This window comes from Bos taurus, chromosome 6, assembly GCF_002263795.3.
Source record: "Bos taurus isolate L1 Dominette 01449 registration number 42190680 breed Hereford chromosome 6, ARS-UCD2.0, whole genome shotgun sequence".
NCBI lineage: Eukaryota > Metazoa > Chordata > Mammalia > Artiodactyla > Bovidae > Bos > Bos taurus.
The window spans coordinates 12,311,708-12,336,439 of NC_037333.1; the positions used below are offsets into that span (position 1 = coordinate 12,311,708).

A 24,732-nucleotide genomic window follows, 5' to 3' on the forward strand; every position below is an offset into this window, starting at 1 on the left:
GATGTTACCACAGGGAACGCGGCAACATATTTAGCTACAGCTGTGCAAAAGTTCCCCGGGCAGCAAAAGAACACAAACAAGCAACTGAGGCCCCAGGCCAGGCCACTGGGGATCTCGGTAGGTTTAATTGCACCGCTTAGTTTACATTTCAATGGCTCAACATCCCAAAGAGCTCCGTTGGAGCCAGCGGCCTCGGAAAGCGTACTCCCTTAAGAAGATCGGGCGGGAGGGGTGGACTCCGCTCCCAGCCGAGAGCCAGCTGGAAGCCGAGCCAGTTTCCGCAGCCCGAACCCGGGGCCCCCTCCCGGGAGGGAAGACTGAGTCAGGACGCTGCGCTCCCTCCTGGGACCAGCGCTCTCAGAAATCACATGCTGATTTCTGGAAATCCTGGGCTTTCCCCCCGAGTGCGGAGGTTTAAGAAGGATGTGGGGGGTTGGGGGACTCAGCTCCGCCAAGCGGCTCCCGGGAAGGGGGATTCTAAGTCAATCAAAGAGAAAGAGGGGCAGCCGGCGCCCCCTTACCGCGGTGGTAGCGTTGGGCTTGGCCCCGTGCTGCAGCAAAACATTGATGATGTGCGTGTGGCCCTGTTGGGCGGCTTGGTGCAAAGGCGTGTAGCCATTCTGTAGACGACGGCAGCGGCGGCGGACCCAGCAGGGGTGTGCGGGAGAAGGAAGAAAACTAGTTAGCCTTCATTTTGAATTTCTTGGTCTTATTTACACCCAAGTCGGCGCGGAGGCCTGTTTCTCTGGAGCAAGATATCACCAGCAACCCATTTTCTCAGCAGCACAACTCCCTCACACCTTATGGTCCGCTAAACAAAGAGGCTGGCTTCTAAAATTAGCAAGATCAACAAACTCCAAACGGTAACTATTATTATGTTTTCACCAATTAGCATTCTAATTAGCATTCACAATGAATATGCTGAGCAAGGAGATATTATAATGAGGAAGAGTATTATCACAGTGACTCCTTCCCTAGGAAAAATGGGAGCATCAACTGTTGAACTCAAACTTAGGAGGATCATACAAACCAGTTTGTTCATTGTGACTTCCTGCGTCACTAACCTCTGGGCTAGCTTTAGGAATTCTAAACTAGTGACAGTAAATTGCAGTCTTCTATCCCCTTCAGAAAATCTTCAAAGATGTACACACTTAACAAAAGACTTCATTGGGAGCTGAGTGGCCCACTTTCAAATAAAAACTCCTTTAAAAGTAGGTTCTTTTAAACATTCTGGTCTAAACTTTCACTTGGATGAAAGTTCTGCAACTGTGATTTGTGAAAAATTGAGGTTAGTGAGAAGCCAATCTTGCTCAGAACTCTAGTGAGTTCTAGGTGTGGTACAGATTGGTTGCATGCGGACATCAATTCAAGCAAACTGCACTGGAATCCTTGGAGGCACAGTGAAACGGTAATAGCTGTCGTGTCCTAAGCACCCATTTTATGCCAGATATTGGACCTTATATTTATTCTCTTAATCTTTACTACCATTCTGAAAATGAGGGTGCTTGGTACACAGCAGGTGTCTTATAAATGAGTTCATGAACAAATGAGTGAATGCATGAATACTTGTCTCCCTATTTCAGAGATGATGAAACTGAAAATAACGGGGCTAAGTAATTTGTTCACAGTCATTCTAGGTTCAGATCCGAGGTAGAAGATCATGAAGACAATGACCATCAGATTACTTTTTTATTGTCTCCCTGCCTCACCCTGATAAAAATGTATCTGTATATGTCACACCCCAGGGTCCTGGGCTCTAAGTTCTGAGTAGCCCATTCATACCTTAAACGTGTAAGAGTATACATCCCCTATTTCCAGTGTCACTACCTCTTCATGACCAACATTTGCTTCTCCCGCCTACATGAAGTGACTATCCCTATGCTGTTAAAAAGAAAAACTACGGGCCCAAAATAGAGTCACTTATGCCAGGCAACCCCACCACACTGGGGCTTAATACCTAACCTAACAGAAGCTTCAACCTCCCCAGAAATGTCATCTTAATCGGTCAGTCAGGAATTTTCTGGTCAGCACCAAGGGGATAATCTGCCACGTGGGGCCCCTGCATACAAGGAAGATGAGGTAGTCTGCCACTGAGACCCCTTTTGTCTGCCATACATAGGTTACCTTTTTTTTTTTTTTTTTACGACTTCCTTGTTCAGCATTTAAAAACCCTTCCCTTTCTGTCTTCCTTGGGAACTCCTCCCTACTTGCTAGATGGATGCCACCCTTCATGAATCATTCAGTAAAGCCAACCAGAGCTTTAAAATTTACTTGACTTAAAAGACTTCTAAAAAAGCACCGCACAGGGTGCCACTTGATCCCGTCTGTGCTCTCACTTGGGCCTTTCCATCCATGGGGATGTACCGTATGTGTGAGAGTCTGTCTGAGGATCTCTCAGACTGGAATGTCATCAGCTCAGCCTTGTCTGCTATATATCCCTGTAATGGGATGACTCCAGGAAACCTGGAACTATAAATCAACTTCAGGGACTCTGAAAACATAGCTGTTACAGGCACTCTGCTCTCAAATCAGGCAATCCATGGATATTTCAGGAGCATAAAATAAGTAATATTTCTTTTCTTAAAAATTTTTTTTCCTTTCCATTGTGTTTATAAATACTACACTGAAGTTTTACAAACTTTTCCAAATTTTTATACCAAGTGATGAATGTTTGAAGAGTAAAGGAAATACACATATTTTCATAGCAACAAAACAATATGTAGTAACTATGGTTACATATGAGATGTGAGGAAGAAAACTAAATTTCTTCCAAAAGTGTCATTCTATGTGAAAACATTCTGAAGTGTTTATTAAAAGACTGTCCTTTGAGGTATGGATCAATCCACTCCTCTGAAGATATATGAAAAGATACTTCCAATTGCAAGTAAAATCTACATAGTTCACTTTTTAAAAACCTTGAAAGTTAAACTGAGATTTTTCTCCAGATGTCCATTTGAATGCAGATCAAACCCAAGGGAGACAAATGATGCTATCCAGACCACATGTTTGGCTTCTCAATATTATAGCTATTTCAACAAACACCTAAGATAAAAATATAGTAAATATTTTCAAGTTCTGCCAAAATCTCATTGCATTGCTGCATTAGGCCTTACAAGAGAATACCTGGATTCCAAAAGTCTTTCGTGTAGTACTTGTATGTGAACTGACTCAGCCAAAATGGTATTACACATTAATGCCTGAGGGAGACCTCATGTTGGAGCTTTCAAATATGTCTCCAAGTACAGTTTCATGAGAACTCAAGAATTGCTCAGAAACTAGGCAGTCACCATTCTTGCTCGAGTCAGATTAGAAGTTTTGTATCTCAAATGTTAATAGTACAATTTTAAAAATAACTTTAATTCACTTACAAATATACTTATGTATAGACATGCTTTTGTTTATGCTTCAAAGAGGATATGAAAAAGCTAACTTCTGAAATTTGTTGTTTCTAATTAGTATCATCTTGAATGATGACTGAAAAATCCTGAATGTGCTCATAGTAATTTACTTGCGCCTACTCACGTAGCTGAAAATTAGGGATCTGTGATACATAAACGATGCAATTACATACATTTTTGGACTAAAAACATTGGAGCTCCTAGGTTACACTATGCATAGTACCAATATTTTACCCATTTCTCTTCCCTTGAAATAATCTGAATGTACTGAAGTGTGGTGTTATGTTCCCATCATGCTTTGCAGGATAGACCCCTTCAGATTACAGTGTGAAACATACTCAGCTCTACATTATCCTTGAAAACTCCCAGCCCAGGCTTCCATATTACTGCCTCACTGAGCACGACCACGTGGTATCCCAAATGTGACAGAGTTCATTAAAATGAAAGGCAGGCAGTCCAGGCGGCCTAATTGTATTTTCTCACTACGGGATGAAGGCTGGGGGAAGGGGGTCAAGGCTCTGAAACAAGGTAAAGGAAATTGGCCTGAACATCAAGATGTTCTTGCTGGCATCTATTGCATCCTGCAGCGAATTGTTAAATCGCTGTCAGCTACTTGAACTTCCTAACAGAAGTAGTTCTGAAGCTGACCTACATGGCTGTCAAAGGTTATTAAAAAGAAAAGTCTCAAACAATTGCACAAAGCTTCATGGCTTATTCAAAATCACTAGAAGCACTAAAAGGAAAATATGTAACTATGGTGAGCTAGTGAAGTGTCCCTATGGCTGAACCAATGGCTTACAGAAAACAGAAATGAGTACAAGTATTTTACCTTGGTTTTTGCATTGACATTTGCTCCCTGCTTCAGAAGGAAGTTGACCATTTTCACGTTTCCATAGTGACAGGCCACAATTAAAGGAGTGTAACCAAGCTATAAAGAATAATAAATAAATTACTACTCCAGTGGTTAAAACTGAAGGGGAGAGGGATTAGGGAGAACTTCAGTTCTGGCAGGATTGGTAGAAATTCTATTTGCTTGTACAGATATTACTTAGCAGATGATATATACATCCTATGGATATAGAGATGGACAGGAGCAGACCCCTGAGCACAGGAACTTAATGCAGCACAGGAGATCCATCACTGGGCAACTTAATCTGACAAAGAGCTAAGAGAAAGACACAAATAATAGGCTCTGAAAACACGGAAGAGAGACTGAGTCTAATAGGATCCAGAGGAGATGCACAGAAAACACAGAATTTTTTGTTTTTGCTCACCTATGAGAATAAGATGAGTTCGTAGAATTTAATGACATAGAGAGAGAAAAGCTGTTTAGAAATCAAGGACATGGAGGCAAGCAGGCACAGGAAGAAGAAAGGAAGTCATTTTGCCTAACAGATGTGATGAGGCTGCTGCTGCTGCTGCTGCTAAGTCTCTTCAGTTGTGTCCGACTCTATGCGACCCCATAGACGGCAGCCCACCAGGCTCCCCTGTCCCTGGGATTCTCCAGGCAAAAACGCTGGAGTGGGTTGCCATTTCCTTCTCCGATGCATGAAAGCGAAAAGTGAAAGTGAAGTCGCTCAGCCATGTCCGACTCTTCTCGACCCCATGGACTGAAGCCCACCAGGTTCCTCCATCCATGGGATTTTCCAGGCAACAATACTGGAGTGGGGTGCCATTGCCTTCTCTGATGTGATGAGGGGGAGAGGGTAAACTTAAGCCTGCGAAGTTGGAATCCTTTGGTATCTTTTGCTATCCATTTTGACTTGATTCCAGTAAAAATGGAGAACCATTAAATATTTGTGAGCAGAGAGAGCCACAGTTGAATCAGAATGGCCATCTGAAGAGGCAGGGACTTGGACTTCGGGTGACATGAATGAGGGCTACTGGGAATCATCCAGGTTAGAACCTGTCCCGATATCAACAGTGATTGGCTTTACCTTTGTGTGCGCATCCTGGTCAGCCCCATGCTTGGTGAGAATATCAGCGACATTCACTTTATCTTCCTGGGCTGCAAGGTGTAAAGATGTGAGTCCACTCTATGGAGAGAATGAAAGCAAAGGGGTACATTTGAAGAAGAAAATACACAGTAGCATCTATAATAGCATGTAGTGAACAAAATCCTGGAAAATTCAGAACTGCTCCCTAGAAACTGCATCTTTTGATATCTAAAACAAACCCTCCAAGTGAATATAACTTTCCATCAAAGACATGCTCTCTAAGCTAATCAACACTGCCCTCAAATTACATTTTCTGTATTGGATACTTATATTATGATGCAAGACTTTAAAATAACCCAGCTAATAAGCTTCCAAACAACATTCATTTCAAACCCGTTCTGATTCTCCTGCTGAATCTATTTATTCACTTGAATAATTGATCAACCAATTGCTGCTGCTGCTGCTGCTGCTAAGTCACTTCAGTCGTATCCGACTCTGTGCGACCCCACAGACTGCAGCCCACCAGGCTCTCCGTCCCTGGGATTCTCCAGGCAAGAACACTGGAGTGGGTTGCCATTTCCTTCTCCAATGCATGAAAGTGAAAAGTGAAAGTGAAGTCGCTCAGTCGTGTCTGACTCCTCTCGACGCCATGGACTGCAGCCTACCAGGCCCCTCCATCCATGGGATCTTCCAGGCAAGAGTACTGGAGTGGGTTGCCATTGCCTTCTCCGCAACCAATTACTATTTCTACTTTATAACTGCAGCAATAATGTATATTTTCATCAATAAAACATCACATCAATGTAAAAAACATCCAGAGTTACAGGAAATGAGTTCAGAATAAATTTCTCCAGCACCCAAAGACAGAATACTATTTTAGGGATTTACCTAAGTGCTAAATAGTGACCCGATCACTCATATATCACACCATATATTTGGCCAGTTATATGTAAATTTCCTGGCATATGTACATCAAGTAATTATTTTAAGTAATTAGGCATGCAAATAAAGTACAGTTAAGAATTAATGAAAGAATAGAGAAAGGAGGGAAAAGTGATTTATTCAGTCAGTGCCACAATCTGACAGCCTCACTACATATGCAAGTATCTCCCATCAAGCAAAACTGAAATTTAAAGGGTATCTTTAAAACCTAAATCACTTGTACGTTTAAAACGTGTTTTTTGAGTACCTCTCATATGCCAGGAAGTGTCCTAGACACTTGAATACATCAGTGAACAAAAGCCTCTGCCCTTTTAGAACTTAAATTCCAGCTAACAGGATATTCATACCACATGTTCATCTCCTGCTGTTATTGTTCAAACACCTAGTGTATTTCTCCTCTCCCGGTGCATCTTGCATCTGCATGCTGCGGTATCCTACTTGTCCTCTGAGTTGGCACGCCCACTCCCCGAGTTCATAGCCAATCAAAGCGTCTCAACCATGGCCTGCAGGCCGGCTCTCCTACAGTCTGCTTGGGTTGAGAAATCTAAACCATGTTCTTCAAAATTCATGCTCTCTAGCCATGGTGTTACTTCTATAAACTGACAAGTTCTCTGACCTTTAAAAAATCGAAGTAGTATTTATAGAGAAAAAAAAAAGAAAAAGATTCTCCAACTAGAGAAAGGGCTTTATGTTTAAGAGTCTGAGGCCTTTTAATTCTTAGAGTTCTGGCTGAGCTCAGCTTTGAGTTTCATAAACCATAAGAATGAGATGGAAGATACACCCTTCTGCATTAAAATGTTATCATTCCTAAACAAATAGTATATAGTTCTAAAGTATAAACATTATGAATATTAGGACAAAGCAGATTTTTCTTCATACTGTTATTCTCTATATTAAAATAGAAAACAAAATTATTTCTCCTTAGAAATAATCAGTCTTTTGAAAATGTTACTGAAGTGATCATTAAATGAAGTAATCATCAGATGTCTCAAAGGCATCTTTAATGGCATTTCAAATGTACATGCTGATTTCTACATTATTTGCAGAATGGATTTTTTACAATATAAGATGGCAAACTAACAACTACTGTTAAAATCCTCTACAGTTTATTATGGTAAATTTTCATGCCTAAATTATGTAAACCTTCCTAATAAATTAAGAAAACAGAAAATGTTGAAAGAGTTCTTTTCAAAAAAAAATAATCTATTTAAAAAAAAAGTAATCTATTTCCTAAGATGTACTGGCAGACTCTACAATTGGTTGCTTTATTAGATGGGTGATTGGATAAGGAATGAAATATCTATTTCTGTATTATAGTTCTTATTAAGGAATAGTCACTTAGAGCATATTAGTTGATTTTAGTTGACCTTTCTTTTTGGCCACACTGAGTGGCATGAGAGATCTTAGTTCTCAAACCAGGGATTGAACCCATGCGCCCTTCAGTGGAAGCATGGATTCTTAACCACCAGACCACCAGGAAGTCCCTGACTTTAGTTGGTCTTAAATAGATAAAGAATATATGTAGTTTCAAAAAGCAATGGGAAATTTATTATCAGCTTTGCTTATTATCTAAGATACCTTCACAGTTGCATTTTCCTATATTTATTTCATATAAATTTATTATAATTTATAATATAAATAACACCAACCAAAAGGCAAGATTATATTTTTCAATATCATATTGTTATTCAGATATATCTTAACATATTTACTGAAGTTTTACTCCAGTAACAAATACATCATCATTGATCTTTAGGAAACCACCCAATATTGAAATCATGTTATACAGATAACATAAATACTTTGTGGTTCAAATGGAATATTTTTCTCCATTGCTGAGTGGAAAAAATATTCAAAAATACTCACTAAGTATTTGTTGACTGCTAAAATTGTCTCAAAAGAAGTAATATGTTTAAAAGAATACCATCAGGGAGGACATAGCAAACTGATTCTACATATATGTGTGTGCCATTTTTATGAATTAAAAATTACCCCATCAGAAGCACAGTGTGATCAGTTTCATGAAATGTCAATTCTACTCAAATTTTTGCATGATTCGTTTATGGATTTCTTGTGTTTATTTTCAAATGAAGATTTGTTTTTAATGGACAATAAACATATGACTCATTTGTGTACTGATGTAAAATGAAATATTCTACCACTGGTTTCATGATGAGACTGTCCCCAGGGAGCTCACAGACCACCTGAGTCCCATGATTTTAACAATCACAAGGAAATCCATGCCCCAGACTTTAAGGATTGTCTGGCTGACACACTGAATTTCACCGTAAAGCGTCATCATGTTCATTCTTGTTAAAAATGCAAATATCTTTTGGAGGGTTAAGCCTATAATTAGTCTCACCATACTTTAAAAAAGGATCTCTGAGGCCTTTTGATAGAGAAGAGAGAAATGCATAAGGGCAAGGAATGTACTGGAACACTTCTGAGTGATTAAGGTACAGAACAGGACTCTGGAGGCAGTCAAGACAACCTGTCTTTTTCACAGCTCTTTCTAAAGGACATAAGCTACATAACCTATTTACAAATATTACGACCAAGTTATAATTGAGTCTCCAAAAGTAATAATTAACTCAACAGTGAGATGTGGAAAGTATCTTATTTGTTTATTTGTGGGAAATTCTAAGAAACTTAACTTTCACTAAACCCACACCATGTGTTAAAAAAAAGCATCAGAAGATGTAAACAATGAGCTAACTTATAAACAGGCTCCAATATTTTTGTTTCTCAGCAGCTGGTTCCAATGGAGTACAAAGAAGTGTTAAAAAAAAGATAAGATACATAAATAGACAGGGTTATAGATATATATGGACAAAGACTGGCATGTACTTGCAAAAATTTTAATATATTTTTCCGACATGTCCCTGACTTGTTCTATTATAGTTAATACACTTGTCCACAAAGGCTATTCTCTGGAGAGATGCTTTATTAAAAACACTGATTCTCTGACCACCACCATAACCACCCAAGCTAAGCAGAAATCATTATTTTACTGAGTTCCCCGATACTGATCAACAGGTGCCTCTGATGCTCAGTCCCGCTGAGAATGACTTGGGTGGCAGGCACAGAACAACAGCTTAGAAGCAAGTGTTTGGACTGGGCCCCAGATGAAACAGCCAACTCTCCTCTCTCTCTGGAATCTGGAAGTAGGGCCAGCAGGTTCTATAGCAATCTGGACAGCTGCTTGAGCTGCGGTGATACTAACTCTTGGGAGCAACAGGATAGCCTCTCTGGTCACAGACAGAGAAGCAAAGGGAGCAGGCGCACAGAGAGAGGAAAATGACACCAACTTGCCAGAAAAGTCAAGACACAACCAGACAGCCCTCCAGGCAGAGTCTGTGAGCCTCGCCCCTCACTTCCTTCTGATTTTCCAGCCCCTCATAAGGCTTGACTCCTTTGCTACCCTTGAATTCTATAAGACATCCCTGTTTCTCTCCAATACATGCCCCCTTTTTGTTTCAAATTGTCTTAGATTGGTTTCTATTTACATTGAAAGCAAGAGGCCAAACTGGAATACCTTGGTTGACATGTGGATATTGGCTCCCTTATCCAGAAGCAAGGTGACCATATCCGTGTGTCCCTCCTGCGAGGCCAGATGGAGTGGAGTGACTCCTTGCTTTGTCACGATGTTCGTCTCTGCTCCGTAGCTCAGGAGTGTGGAAGCTATCTGCATTTGATTCTTCTTGGCAGCAATATGTAAAGGAGTGTAGCCATTCTAAAAAAATAAAAACAAAAAAACACACCTATGTTGTAAGCTTAGCAATCGCCCTGATGTATGCCTAATGGAAATAAGATTCTCTAATCAATAGAAAAGTTAAAAAGTAAGGTTATAAGAAATCCAAATTCTTGCTCATCATAAGTTTCAGTCCAATAACGCCCAAATCTTTGCAAACCATTCTACTATATTTATAAGACAGATATAGACACAAAAGCCCCAAAGCTTAGAATCTCCCCATCATAATGCTGCTCCTGAAGAACAACAAGCCAGATTCCTCGTCTACATCACCGTCCTTTAAATACCTGGAGATGGTTTTCATATCTCCCTTTAGTCTTCTCTTTTTCAGGTTAAATTTCCCATTCCTTCCACTATTCCTGACAGAAGCCCCATTTCTAGAGTTCTCCACTGAGGAGGACCTGCTCTGGACTGACTCTAGTTTGTTAATATACTTTAGATATGATTTTAATAACAGAATAAAACAACATTATTCCCATGATCTTGTTATAACACCCCTACTAATGTGCTTCTAGTTGGAGTGTACGTTTTAATCATTTAACAACTATTTAGTATGTGCCTACCATAGCCAGGCAGTGTGTGTGGTGTGGTGAAAAAGATTTCTGTTGTTATTGTTCACTCGCTAAGTCACATCCAACTCTTTGCAACCCCATGGACTGTAGCACACCAGGCCTCCCTGTCCTTCACCATCTCCAGGAGTTTGCTCAAATTCATGTCCATTGAGTCAGTGATGCTATCTAACCATCTCATCCTCTGCCACCCTCTTCTCCTTTTGCCTTCAATCTTTCCCAGCCTCAGGGTCTTTTCCAGTGAGTTGGCTCTTGGCCTCAAATGGACAAAGTATTGCTGCTTCAGCTTCAGCATCAGTCCTTCCAATGAATATTCAGGATTGACTGGTTTGATATCCTTGCTATCCAAGAGACTCAGGAGTCTAAGAGTCTTCCACAGTTCCACAATTCAAAAGCATCAATTCTTTAGTGCTCAGCATTCTTTATGGTCCAACTCTCACATCTGGACATGATTACTGGAAAAGCCATAACTTTGACTATATGGACTTTTGTCAGCAAAGTGATGTCTCTGCTTTATAATACTCTGTCTAGGTTTGTCCAAGTCTTCCTTCTAAGAAGCAAGAGTCTTTTAACTTTCCGGCTGCAGGCACTGTGAGAAGTGGTTTTGGAGCCCAAGAAAACAAAGTCTGTCTCTGTTTTCACTTTCTTTCTTTTCTCTCCTGGCCATGAAGTGATGGCACCAGATGCCATGATCTTTTAAATGTTGAGTTTCAAGCCAGCTTTTCCACTCTCCTCTTTCACCTTTTCATTAAGAGGCTCTTTAGCTCCTCTTCACTTTCTACCATTAGAGTAGTATCATCTGCATTTCTGAGATTGTTGATATTTCTCCCAGAAATCTTGATTCCAGCTTGTGATTTATGCAGTCTGGCATTTCACATGATGTACTCTGCATATAAGTTAAGCATAGTGATAATATACAGCCTTGTCATACTCCTTTCATAATTTTGAACCAGTCTGTTGTTCCATGTCCAGTTCTAACTGTTGCTTCTTGACCCAAATACACATTTCTCAGGAGACAGGTAAAGTGATCTGATATTCCCATCTCTTTAAGAACGTCCAGTTTGTTGTGGTCCACACAGTCAAAAGCTTTCACATAGTCAATGAAGCAGAAGTAGATGTTTTTTCTGGAATTCCCATGCTTTCTCCATGATCCAATGGATGTTGGCAATTTGATCTCCGGTTCTTCTGCTTTTCTAAATCCAACCTGTATATCTGGAAGCTCTAAGTTCACATACTCAAAGCCTAGCTTAAGGGATTTTGAGCATTATCTTGCTAGTATGTGAAATGAGGACAACTGTATGGCAGTTTGAACATTTTTTGGCATTGCCCTTCTTTGGGATTGGAATAAAAACTGACCTTTTCCAGTCCTGTGGCCGTGCTGAGTTTTCCAAATTTGCTAACATATTGAGTGCAGCACTTTCACAGCATCATCTTTTAGGATTTGAAATAGCTCAGCTGGAATTCCATCATTTGATGGAATTCCATCAAAGCTGGAACACATTCTAGCTTTGTTCATAGTGATACTTCCTAAGGCCCACTAGACTTCACACTCCAAGATGTCTAGCTCTAGGTGAGTGATCATACCATTGTGGTTATCTGGGTCATTGAGACCTATCTTATATATAGTTCTTCTGTGTATTCTTGCCACCTCTTCTTAATCTCTTCTGCTTCCTTTAGGTCCTTACCGCTTCTGTCCTTTATCATGACTATTCATGCATGGAATGTTTCTATGATATCTCCAGTTTTCTTAAAGAGAAGTCTCATCTTCCTCATTCTATTGTTTTCCTCTATTTCATTGCATTGTTCATTTAAGAAGGCCTTCTTATCTCTCCTTGCTCTTCTCAGAAACTCTCCATTCAGTTAGGTATATTTCTCCCATTTTCCCTTGCCTTTCACTTCTCTTCTTTCCTCAGCAATTTGTAAAGCCCTCTCAGACAACTATTTTGCCTTCTTGCATTTCCTTTTCTATGGAATGGTTATGGTCATGGCCTCCTGTACAATATTATGGGCCTCAGTCCATAGTTCCTCAGGCACTCTGTCTACTAGATCGAATCTCTTGAATTTACTCATCATCTCTGCTATATATTAATAAGGGGTTTGATTTAGGTTAGATCTGAACGGCCTAGTGGCTTTCCCTACTTTCTTTAATTTAAACAATAAAATCAGCTTATATTAATCTTGTGGTCAATTAAAATCCTCAACCTCCTTTTTGTCTCTAAAAGCTACTCAAAGGTAGAAACATGAGGCTACTACCAGAAACCAGAGGAAGTCAGACTTTGCTTATAACAGCCTAAGTTTAAACCTCACACTTGGTTAAAAGGACAAACAGATTAACAAAACTCTGGGACAAGTGTCAGTCTGGAACCTACACTGTTTCCTTTCCTTTTCTTTGTCAATTCTGGTAGAATTTTTCATGAACAACATGTGGTGGAAACTAAAAGCGGTGACTTGCCATTAATTGGGAGACACTGAAGGGAAGCACAGCATACTGACGAAGTGCTTCTTATGAGATTCCTGAAGTCTAACTGCAAAGTGTCCCGAAAAATGAAAAGGGGCTTTGAGAATTTAAAAGGCCTTCTGTGTGGTCATGAAATCTGGATCCTCACACAGCCCTACGTTATCCCACTGTCTCCTTCTCTCCAAGTCAAGAGAAGCATTTTTCAGATCCAATGAACATTTCCCTCTGAGCTGCTCGGGAAATTCAGCAGCTCTTCCTGGAAGCCTTCTCACAGGTCCCTTACATTCCACATGATCTAGAACACTGCACTCGAACCATGGGCTCTACTGGATAAAAGGGCACAGAGATTATTGTGGATCCTATCAGTTTACACATTTCTTTCTTTTTTTTGCAGTGGGCTTTCTTTCTTCAGCCCCAACTCTCCCCAGTCCTGAAGCACAGACTACCAAAGCTAAGCAAAGTATCAGTAAACCTACCAAGGTTAGGTAAAATCCGGGACTCATGTAGAGAAGGACAGAGAGGTTTTAAAAAATTAAAAAAAAACAACATAAGAGATCAAAGAGAATGCTAAGTTGTAGCAATATAAGAGGTCTGACTGTCCAGCAGATACTTAACCTGGTAGTCTGAAGAGCCCTCCCAACTCCATATAGAGTCAAATTTGGGGGAACCAAATAAAAACAACAAACCCAATGAAGACTAAGAAAGGATTCTGGAGTTTGCTAGAAAGAAGCAAAGAGGTTCCAGGCTCCCAGGGACTGTGTATGTGTGTGACAGGCGGGGTGGGTGGGGGATGGATGGGGTGGGGTGGGGGGTGGATGGGGTTTGGGGGCGGTTAGGGCGCTGTAGTGAGCAGTGTCGAGAGTGGCAGCAGGGCTGGGGTCCGCCCACTGGCAGGCTCTTGGAGCAGCCTCAGAGCTATATGTGTGTGTGTGTGTGTGTGTGTGTGTGGCAGGCGGGGTGGGGTGGGGTGGGGGATGGATGGGGTGGGGTGAGGTGGGGTGGGGTCGGGGGATGGATGGGGTTTGGGGGCAGTTAGGGCGCTGTAGTGAGCAGAGTGTCGAGAGTGGAAGCAGGGCTGGGGTCCACCCACTGGCAGGCTCTTGGAGCAGCCTCAGAGCTACAGGAGTCATGCTCCCTGACAAGCTGGGGCAGGCGAGCAGAAGACACTAGAGGAGCCTCTGAAATCCGCCCACTGCAAACCCTGGAGCAGACGCTGCTCTCCCTAGTCTTAGGGACTCTGTATGTTTGCTCCTGAGTAAGGACCACACTTTGTCCGGTGAGAGATCAAGGCTATATTTGTCTCTTTAGAAAAACCATACACAGTATAAGTTAGGTCTTCTCTCCCTGGTAGATTGAGAGTCTTGTAGGGGGAGAACATCCATTTTAGTTTTACAACAACCCTTTCTTTATACATATTAAGAGTTCAGATAAAGAGTTGTGTTGGGTATTGACAAAGTCTTTCATATCTTTGTTTAAAATGTTCAGCCTAGAAAGTTAATGGAAAAAACACTGGGATGTTAAATGAGCAGGTATTTTTTATTCCATTGGGATAGTTGCTCAGTCTTCATTCTTTCATTAAAATTTATTGAGAACCTACATAATCGTGTATGAGACACCTCAGAGACATACAAATATGAATACAACATGATTACTGTCCTCAAATAGTTTATAGTCTAGTAAGAAGAAAGACATTTTATGACAAATGCAGAATTGATGACATTATAGAGAAAAGGAGTTATAAATAAGAATAGTATGTGCAATAATAAAATATGGCCTGCTCTTTTGATAAACATCACAAGCTATATATTTGTAACAATAAAATATGTATATACATATTTACACATACACATATAGGCACATATGTAGGTATGGGTACAAAGTTTAAGTATGTGTAATAGTTTATCATATATAACATTTTTATATACAAAATATTATACAAAATAAACTTCTAAATAGAGTATTCCACTTTATTACACATGTAGAATGTATATAGACATGTAAGTATATATGTACACGTTGCTACACCAGAAGAGGGATACGTCTCTCTCTAATGCTTTGGGATACAATAGACCTCGTAGTTAAGAGCTGGCTCTAAAGTCCGACTGTCTGAGATCAAATCCTAGCTCTGTCAATTCTTAGTCATGTAACTTTGGACTTGCAAACTAACCTATTTAAATCTCACTTCCTCATCTGTAAAATCGAATTACCCTCCTCTCACAGGATCATTATGAAAGTAAACGAGATATTGCACGTAAAGTCTTTGGCATATAGGTAGTAACAGCTGTGGCTCTACTATGTCATCTAATATAGCATGAATATTTTTCTACCACAATAAATAGTTTCTTTTTAAATAAACAAACTCTGACATGTTTTCAATATATGTCTGCTGAATGAATAAATGCAGCAGACAATAATGACGTTAGGTGTTATGTGACATTCATGTGTACTTTCAGTGTAATAAAGAGGCAGCTCAAATGATAGAAACATCATCCCAAGGTTCAAATCTTAGTTGGAGCTCTTTTATGAGTTGCTGCTACACATACTTCCAAAATGCATTCCTAGACTAGAAATTTAAAAGGATGTATGCTATAGTTAACAAGAATGCAACATTTAAAAACCAAAGAGCATTTCATAGAGCACAATGAAAATTCTGAGTCAGAAAAAATGAGCAAATAAAAGGGTGGGTGTACCACATTTGGTTTATACGAGAAAAGAAAAAACCTGAACTTATGTCAAAACTCATACTTCTGAGTCTAAAACACGGAGTCCTGGCAGTAAGAGTCATCTTTCCTGGCTCCTGGGCACATCTCCTTAATATTTGCTGACTTGTAAAAAATTTTAAAAGGTTTTGTGGAATCAAATGGAAGGGGAAAAATGTTAATACCAAAAGCTACTATCAGTACTAGTTGCAGTTATAACAATACCGTATGTTTAAAAACCAGTTCCCATGTGCTGTCAGATCAGTTACATCCTACACCTGTAAGCCCTTTCTGTGGTCCTCACCTTGGCCATGGCGTGAGGGGAAGCACCCTTCTCCAGTAACAGCAGCGCCACCTTCTGGTTGTCATAGTGAGCAGCAACATGGAGCGGGGTAAGGCCATTCTGTAAAGGGTGTGTTTAAGTTTCAGTATTAAGAAATTAGCATTAGCTGCTGTAAAGCTGCCAGGATGCATGGAAAATGATACCGATTAAGTTCATGTTAATGCATTAATATAGTCAATAGGAAAAAATCAAAGTAAATATCTCATGATTTTCAGGTTAGAAATGTAACTAAAACTGAAAATGAGCAGTTGAGCTTACAATTAACACAGAGCATCTGGATTCCACCATAAAAAAATGTCTAAAATGCCATGTAAGAATTATTACATTAACATTGCAAGGATTCTTTCTAATATAGAGAAGTTCTGGACCCTGTTGTTAAATCAACACACGTTTGAGACACAGCCTTTTTAAACACCTTCAGAATCGGTATGTATGTGGATAGGTCACAGATAGACACCTGCATCATGTCTATTTGGCATAGATTCAACAATTACATTGATATTTCTTTCAGAAGACTGAGAAAAATATCTTGAAACAGCGATCCCCCAAGTTTTGAAATTAACCGAGTTATAGGCTAAGAACAAACATGCATTACTGAAAGCTTTTACCTTCCCCGCAGAATCTGCGGCAGCACGGCGTTGCAAGAGAAGTTTTGCCACATCCAGGCTCCCATACTTGGCAGCTACGTGCAAGGGGGTAAAACCCTTCTGAAAATGGGAAGAACAAAAGTAAAATGTAGCATTTGTCTTTGTGACTGCTAACAAAATCCTTTTAACAAAACCTATTAAGCAAACTATGTTGATTCTCCACTTGGGAAAAATACTGGAAACATTAAATCTGTTAGTCATAAATGAGGACTAGAATAAGGAATGAAATTTAACAAGCAAGAGTTTGGCTTGACAGACTTGACAAAAGAAATCTTATTTTGAGGGCTTCGAGACTGAAATTGGACCTTATAGGCTTGGAATGTGCAAGGGTCAGTAAAATGGCTCTGATCTGTGAGTGGAAAAAAAAAAATCCTGTATTTTTCTTACCTCTAAAATTAACAGGATTAAAACAATAGTGCCTTCTGTCCAGACTCTTTTTTCCTATTCTTTTTATAATACCTGAATTCCAAATTTCTTCATTTAAGGTTTAGGGTATTTTAGCAGTCATGATAAAAAAACAAGTGATTTGTGATTCAGTTGATTGCATTTTCTGCAGAAATAGCAAGATAAATGGTGGACAGAACAAAAAGTGTTCACCTTAAAAACCACCTCTCCTCCTGAATGTTATCCCTTTTCTCAGAAGACCCACACTTTATCTAATACCTTTTGGAAAATACGCTTTACTTCTGGCATTCTATTGAGCTGATTAACACCAGACTAACTGTTGCTTTCCTACACGTTTGTATATACAGATTCAATGTCTCGTGTGCCTAATCCACGTCACTCTGTAATTAGCAGTGTGTTACAAATATAGCCAAGTTCCTGGACTCAGATCTCTAGGATGGCACAGCTCCTACATCATGATCTCAAATCCATCCTATTGGCCAGACAGTCTAACCACATGCTCTTTTGGCACTGGGGTGGGCGTGGGAGGACTCTAAAGCTGACCAGGGCTTGCAAAACACACACAACAAACATGCCTGGGTTAAGTGGTCTAAGATATGCTCTATCCTCCAGAGCACTTAGGCCCTCAGAATACAGAATACAGAACATCCCTCAAGAAACAACACTGCTTTCTCACGGTATCACTATACAAATTATTTTTAAGATGTCTTTTTTTCTTTTTGCTTTTTTTGAACCTTAGGTACTAGTTAGTCTTTGGAGGAAAGTAAATCTGCTTTTTGCAAGTGTGGGAAGAATATAAGAAATCCATTTAAGCCAACATATGTTATTAATACTCTCCTCCCTACACACAATGACCGGGGTGACCCCCAGGGTGAAGTATAAACCACGTGGTAAAGAAGAAAAAAAATAAACTTTTATCCTTAAAGTCTTGCTGGAATAGTGATCCAGCCCCTTTATAAATTTGGAAACTATTATTAGACAAGACTACATAGAATCTTTACTATAGAATCACAAAATAGAGGGTGGAAAATCTCTCGAGTCACACATTTTCCTTCTTCCCCTATGTTAATCGCATCAGGATTTCACTTGCCCTCTGATATTTATAAACACTCACATAGCTTTAATAATGGAGAAGGCAATGGCACCCCACTCCAGTGCTCTTGCCTGGGAAATCCCATGGATGGAGGAGCCTGGTAGGCTGCAGTCCATGGGGTCGCTAAGAGTCAGATACAACTGAGCGACTTCACTTTCACTTTTCACTTTCATGCATTGGAGAATGAAATGGCAACCCACTCCAGTGTGCTTTCCTGGAGAATCGCAGGGACGGGGGAGCCTGGTGGGCTGCCGTCTACGGGGTCGCACAGAGTCGGACACGACTGAAGTGACTTTAATTCTAAAAATCTTTGAAAGACAAGGGACTATATTTTGTTCCCTATTTCTGTATTTTGCATATCTGAATTTCATTTATTTATCACCTTCGTCTGAGGAGACAATCACCCAACCTTTCTTGGGTTGCTATTGCTGCTATTCTTATTATTATTATGGAGCTGACCCTTGAATAAAATGGGTTTGCACTGTGGGAGTTCACTTATATGCAGATTTTTTTCAATGGCAAATACTATGGTACTGCACAGTGTGCATCTGGCTGAATCAGTGGCACCCCACTCCAGTACTCTTGCCTGGAAAATCCATGGACGGAGGAGCCTAGTGGGCTGCAGTCCATGGGGTCGCTAGGAGTTGGACACGACTGAGCGACTTCACTTTCCCTTTTTACTTTCATGCATTGGAGAAGGACATGGCAACCCACTCCAGTGTTCTTGCCTGGAGAATCCCAGGGACAGAGGAGCCTAATGGGCTGCCGTCTATGGGGCTGCACAGAGTCGGACACCACTGAGCGACTTAGCAAGGCTGCACAATGGATATGGAAGAAACCAGGATACAGAGGAAGTGCGGATGTGAAGACAGACTACAAGTTACATGAATATTTTCAACTGCATGAATCGTGGGTGCCCTGAACCTCCTCAGTGTTCAAGAATCAAACATGCTTTTTCTTGTTTATGATTTTAAAAAAATTAAAAATACTTTCAACCCTTTAGATTTCAGCATTTGAATAACTAACAGTTTCTTACATCAAAACATGTTTTGCAGTCATAGGCAACCATGTAGGTCACAATGGATAGTGGACTGCTTCTACTGCTAAGAGGACAGAAGCCACCGCAATACTTCAGTTTATACTTGAAAACTTCCTTCTCTCTCAGAGGTTGTATTTATGTCTACTTATTATGAGCAAATTGAAGGTGTCTCTTTACAATCTGAATCACTGTTGGACTTGTCGGAATTATTTTGCCCTGCAAACAATTCAGTTGTTGTAGGCTGTAACACGGCTCATTCTCCTCTTCTGGACTAGTTCATTTCTTTTGCTCCAGTAAATTGTGTTCATGTTTCATTCTAAGTCACATTCAAATAGTGTATCTCAAACACAATGCGTCAAGTGGAAAAAAATTTGTCTGCCCTAGCATTAAACTTGGAACACAAGTAAAATTCTGTGATACGGATTTTCTTTAGAAAATCTACTTTTCTACTTAAATTAGAATTAGATTAAAATTGTCTAATTTTCTATTAGACAATAGTGACTAATAAAGTGTGATTCTGCAGCCCACTTCTGTTTAACCACTGTGAGCTGGTTAAGCAGAAACCAGAAAAGGCGTGATCACTGACACCAAGGTTGGGAAAATGCAAGATTAAGTAAAGTGAACTTCTAGGTGATACTCTTGACAAACTCTTAACTCGTAACAAATACAGTACTGCTAGTCTAATGAAGTGTTCTTTTCCTCACTAGGAATACTAGCTCAATGTTATTTGGGAATAGTATTTTTTTTTCCTCGTGGCAATATATTACAGATTTTACCATGGAAAGTGAAGAGAATGTAGCCCCTGCTTTATGGAAATCATCTTAATTAAAGTTCTAGGGGGAATTCCCTGGCAATCCAGTGGTTAGGACGCCACATTCCCACCACAGGGAGCCCAGGTTTGATTCCTGGTCAGGGAACTAAGATCCCACAAGCCAGACAGCCTGGCCAAAATAATAATAATAAAGTTCTAGAAATAACACCAGCATTAAATTAGGAGAAGAAAATCCAGCCCTCTTTATTGAAGATACTATACGTAATCTCAAAATCCCCCTTGGTCATCTAGAAAATGAATCTCAAACATTCAAAGAGAAAGAAGTAAGTGGGAGGCTGACAGGAGCTCCGCCCTCCCTGCCTCTGTGACTCAGGGCTGCTCCCGGTCCACGTCGGCATGAAGCCACCCCTCTTACCTTGGTAGCCAAGGAGTGGGCTGCCCCCGCTTCCAGGAGGACCGAGGCCACGTCCACCTGTCCTTCCCTTGCAGAGATATGCAACGGCGTGTACCCATTTGTAGTGGCCGCATCTGGATGAGCCATATGTTGCAGAAGCAGCTGAACAATTTCTGTCTTACCCAGGCGGGAGGCAATATGCAAAGGCGTCTGTTCCTCCTACAACTCAAGTCAAGTAAAAAGTTAGTGCCAGGATACACCGAACTTTACCAATAGTGCATTTTACCCAGATGTTTCATGATGTCTCCTCGGAATCTCTAGGAACCTCTACCCCAAAGGAAATTATTTCAACTCTGACCACAGTTTATATCTTGTTACAGAATGACCTGTTTGGTCACAAACTCTTCCTCAAATTTTTTAAAAGTAGATATTTCCATGAACTTGGTCATCGTTTTCTGTACATGCCAAAATGCTTCTCAATTCATTAAGGCTTCAGCCCTCACTGATGTTTAAATATAAACCAGCTTATGGTTCTGAATAAGAAAGAAATGTAGTCCAGAAGTCCTAAGACCTAGATTCTCATCCAAAAGCTTTCACCAAGAGACAGTATTCTGGGAACCGAATCAAGAGAAAAAGAACAAAGGATGCTGGGAAAACGTTGTTATTATTCCACTTAGCAAGCCAAGGATACACATGCTGGTTATTTTCTTCAAGGAGAGACTGTGGATAAAGATGATATTGTAATCTGATTTAAAAAGATGTCATTCCAGGAAATGTGGCAGATGGGTCTGGGACTTGCATCCAGGGCTTCAAAGATCAAATGGAAGTCTGGCGAGAAGATAATGGGGTTAAGAATTTGCCAAGTGCTTTTCATTTAAAAAAGGGAGAGGATATAGCTGGTATAAGAGACAGGAAGGACACATTCAAGGAGGCTCAAGAAAACACCTGACTCTAATGTGTGGTCAGGAAAACGTTTTCAGTGTTCAGAAAACCAGGCCAAACTATTCTCTTATAAAAAGAAAATTGTGGGTAACCTTAGTGAGGAACAGAGGTATATCTCTAATCTGCCCAAGGGCATGTCCTAACAAAGGTGAAGGAGGAGAAGCTGGGCCAGCTTCCAGGGCTAAGAATGAATAGAGAAGATAGAGCGGGGAAGAATTGTTCAAAAAACGCAGTATCTGAAAGTTATAAGAAAAGAAGTATTAAGAGGGAGTGACAAGAAGAGATGGATCCAGGATGGTAAGAACAAAAGAATAAATAGGAATTATGTAGAACTGCGATTTTAGAAAAATTTGCACTTTCTAAACTTTTTTCATGTACTCAACAAGTCCTATGCTTATAACAGACCTCAAAGGAAGGTGTAGGATGTATTAGTCGGTCTTTTCCAGAGGAATTAAATGAGTTCTCCAGGACTGTCCGAGGTCACTCAGTTATTAAAACAGAACGTGAATTCAGGCAATGGATTCTAAAGACATTTCTTTGTCTGTTCATTCTACAGAGACAATATGATGGCCACTAAGAAAACTAATGGGCTTCCCAGCTGGCGCCAGTGGTAAAGAACCTGCTTGCCAATACTGCAGACGTAAGAGACATGGATTCGATCCCTGGGCGGGGAAGATCTCCTGGAGGAGGGCATGGCAACCCACTCCAGTATTCTTGCCTGGAAAATCCCACAGAGACAGGATCCTGCTGGGTTACAGTCCAAAGGGTCACAAAGGGTCAGACAAGACTGAGCGACTTAGCACACACGTAGGAAAACTAAGAGGGCAGTGGGGGATTCTCAAGAGGAAAGGAAACTGACAACACTTTAAAAGATACAACTTTCTCTGAAATACAGAGGAGATAAGAGAGGAGTGAAGAGAATGGACAACTACCAAAATAAATGGAAAGCAAAAACAGCAGCAACAATCAAAAGACCAAAGAACTTGAGGATAGCAATCATGAACATCTGTTGTTTCTGGGTGTCCTTTCTTGGACTTCCGCCCAGCAGATTTTGACAGAGGTGGGTGTTGCAAGTGACACACTCTAACATGTGTTTTCAGTGAGCAAGGGAGAGAGTCGGGGCAACGATAACCCCTCAATGCATAGCTGGGAAGCAACAAACCTTGACTAGTGGTGACTGAGTAACTGGCTAAATTATCAGTGTCTCGGTTCTTAGACCATAGAGCACTAAGGTAGTCGTTTTTTGTTTGTTAAAGTAAAGAAATAAGCTTTCTTGCCTAATTTCTTTAATTTTTGGTACAATCCTATTTGAAAATTGAAAAGGAAAGAACATACAGATTCAATAAGAAATTCTTTCCACCTGAAATCAGAGATTCTAAGACTTCTGAATGTTCAGGTTGTTGTTTTCCTGTTGAATAACAAAGGTTTAATTTGCCACCCCCAGTTAAAGCTAATTCAATCCAAAGCAAAGAACTGGGAAAGCACAGAAGATAATATTAAAGAAAAACTGTATGTATCTTGACCTTCTTGGTCTCCTTCAACTGTCAGTTCAGTCGCTCAGTCGTGTCCAACTCTTTGCGACCCCATGGACTGCTGCACGCCAAAACTCCCTGTCCATCACCAACTCCCAGAGCTTGCTCAAACTCATGTCCATCAAGTTGGTGATGCAATCTAACCATCTCATCCTCTGTTGTCCCCTTCTCTTCCTGCCTTCAATCCTTCCCAGCATCAGGGTCTTTTCCAATGAGTCAGCTCTTCGCGTCAGATGGCCAAAGTATTGGAGTTTCAGCTTCAACATCAGTCCTTCCAATGAATATTCAGGTCCGGCCTCCTTTAGAAGGGACTGGTTGGATCTCCTTGCAGTCCAAGGGACTCTCAAGAGTCTTTTCCAACACCACAGTTCAAAAACAGCAATTCTTCGGCACTCAGCTTTCTTTATAGTCCAAATCTCACATCTATACATGACTATTGGAAAAACCATAGCCTTGACTACACAGACCTTTGTTGGCAAAGTAATGTCTCTGCTTTTTAATATGCTGTCTAGGTTGGTCAAAGCTTTTCTTCCAAGGAGCAAGCCTCTTTTAATTTCATGGCTGCGGTCACCATCAACCATATGAGGGGCAATAATTCTCTCATTATAAAGCATCACTGACTGTAATACAGCCTGATCCAGGCAGACATGAGCTCAGCCTTACCATCACTACTAGCTTGAAAAATCAGGGAGACTTTCTGAGCCCCAACCCCTTTAACCAAAATGACAAAAAAGCAATGGCTGGGACAGGGTTTAAATGTTTGATAAAATTTCCGCTACTAGTTTCTAGCTAACAAGATCCCCAGGAACCATATCTGCTGGCAGGTAACTAAAGTCTCAGTTAAGTTTGAAGTGAGGTTAAATCAGGAGCCCTATGATTGCTCAATCCCTAGAGAAAATGACAGAGCCCCATATTGTGCCAACAGAACGTGGGCGCTTAAAAGCAAGAGAGCTCTCAGAAGTGCAGGTCGTCACAGCGCCCCCAGTTACGTCCGTGGGGGACACTGGGTGAGAAAGGATCTGGATCTGGGGGTGGGGCAAGCACAGAGTGTGAGCAGGAACCTGGCCACGGCGGCCCCTGCTCTCCAGTCTGTCGAGCAAAATGTGACACGTGCTCTTGACTAGTGAATTGAGTATTCTTGCACTTCTTAAGTGAAAGATATTACTGTGATGACATGACATTTCTTTCATTATATATCACTCATAAATATGACTTAGCCCCATGATTATATAACCATGAGGTAATATTTCTAAAACCCGATAGATAAGAATACATACTACCCAGAGATCTTGACCTTAGAGATCTGTGTGGTAACCGGGTAAAATTTTTACTGTCTCCCCTTTGTAAGAAAGTGAATTTTAGCACAATGGTATTAGGTTAGGAGAGGGAGTTTTCAGAAGTGCCTGCATGTGGGAATTTTACTCAAACTATTAGGTAGTTTCATATTAAAAGAGAGGGCTTCCCTGATAGCTCAGTTGGTAAAGAATCTACCTGCAATGCAGGAGACCCCGGTTCGATTCCTGGGTCAGGAAGATCCACTGGAGAAGGGATAGGCTACCCACTCCAGTATTCTGGCCTGGAGAATTCCATGGACTGTACTGTCCATGGGGTCGCAAAGAGTCGGACACAACTGAGTGACTTTCACTTTCACTTCATTTCATATTAAGAGAGATAAATGTGAAGGCCTTTTATGATTGAGCATGGATTGTAACATATTTACCAGAACACTACCATAATTTCTGGTAAACTTAGTGAAGTTCATAGTACTCAGAGGGCATTGACTGACCATAATTTTTTTCTAATAGCTGAAT

At 40.6% G+C, this 24,732-nt stretch overlaps 1 protein-coding gene across 17 annotated transcripts in view; it reads right to left on the minus strand.

The window, feature by feature from the left end:
- ANK2 (ankyrin 2) overlaps positions 1 to 24,732 on the minus strand; it is a 585,830-nt gene that overhangs the window by 94,880 nt on the left and 466,218 nt on the right. For 11 of the 17 annotated variants that reach the window (XM_024993485.2, XM_024993494.2, XM_059887688.1 and 8 more), the window contains 7 exons: positions 20,469 to 20,666; positions 16,706 to 16,804; positions 16,059 to 16,157; positions 9,813 to 10,010; positions 5,336 to 5,434; positions 4,228 to 4,326; positions 522 to 620 (listed from right to left, as the gene is read on the minus strand). In XM_024993485.2, the coding sequence (XP_024849253.1) occupies positions 522 to 620; positions 4,228 to 4,326; positions 5,336 to 5,434; positions 9,813 to 10,010; positions 16,059 to 16,157; positions 16,706 to 16,804; positions 20,469 to 20,666 (891 nt within the window). The remainder of the gene's footprint in view (positions 1 to 521; positions 621 to 4,227; positions 4,327 to 5,335; positions 5,435 to 9,812; positions 10,011 to 16,058; positions 16,158 to 16,705; positions 16,805 to 20,468; positions 20,667 to 24,732) is intronic. The other 6 variants (XM_024993497.2, XM_024993498.2, XM_024993496.2 and 3 more) reach the window with 1 other exon arrangement.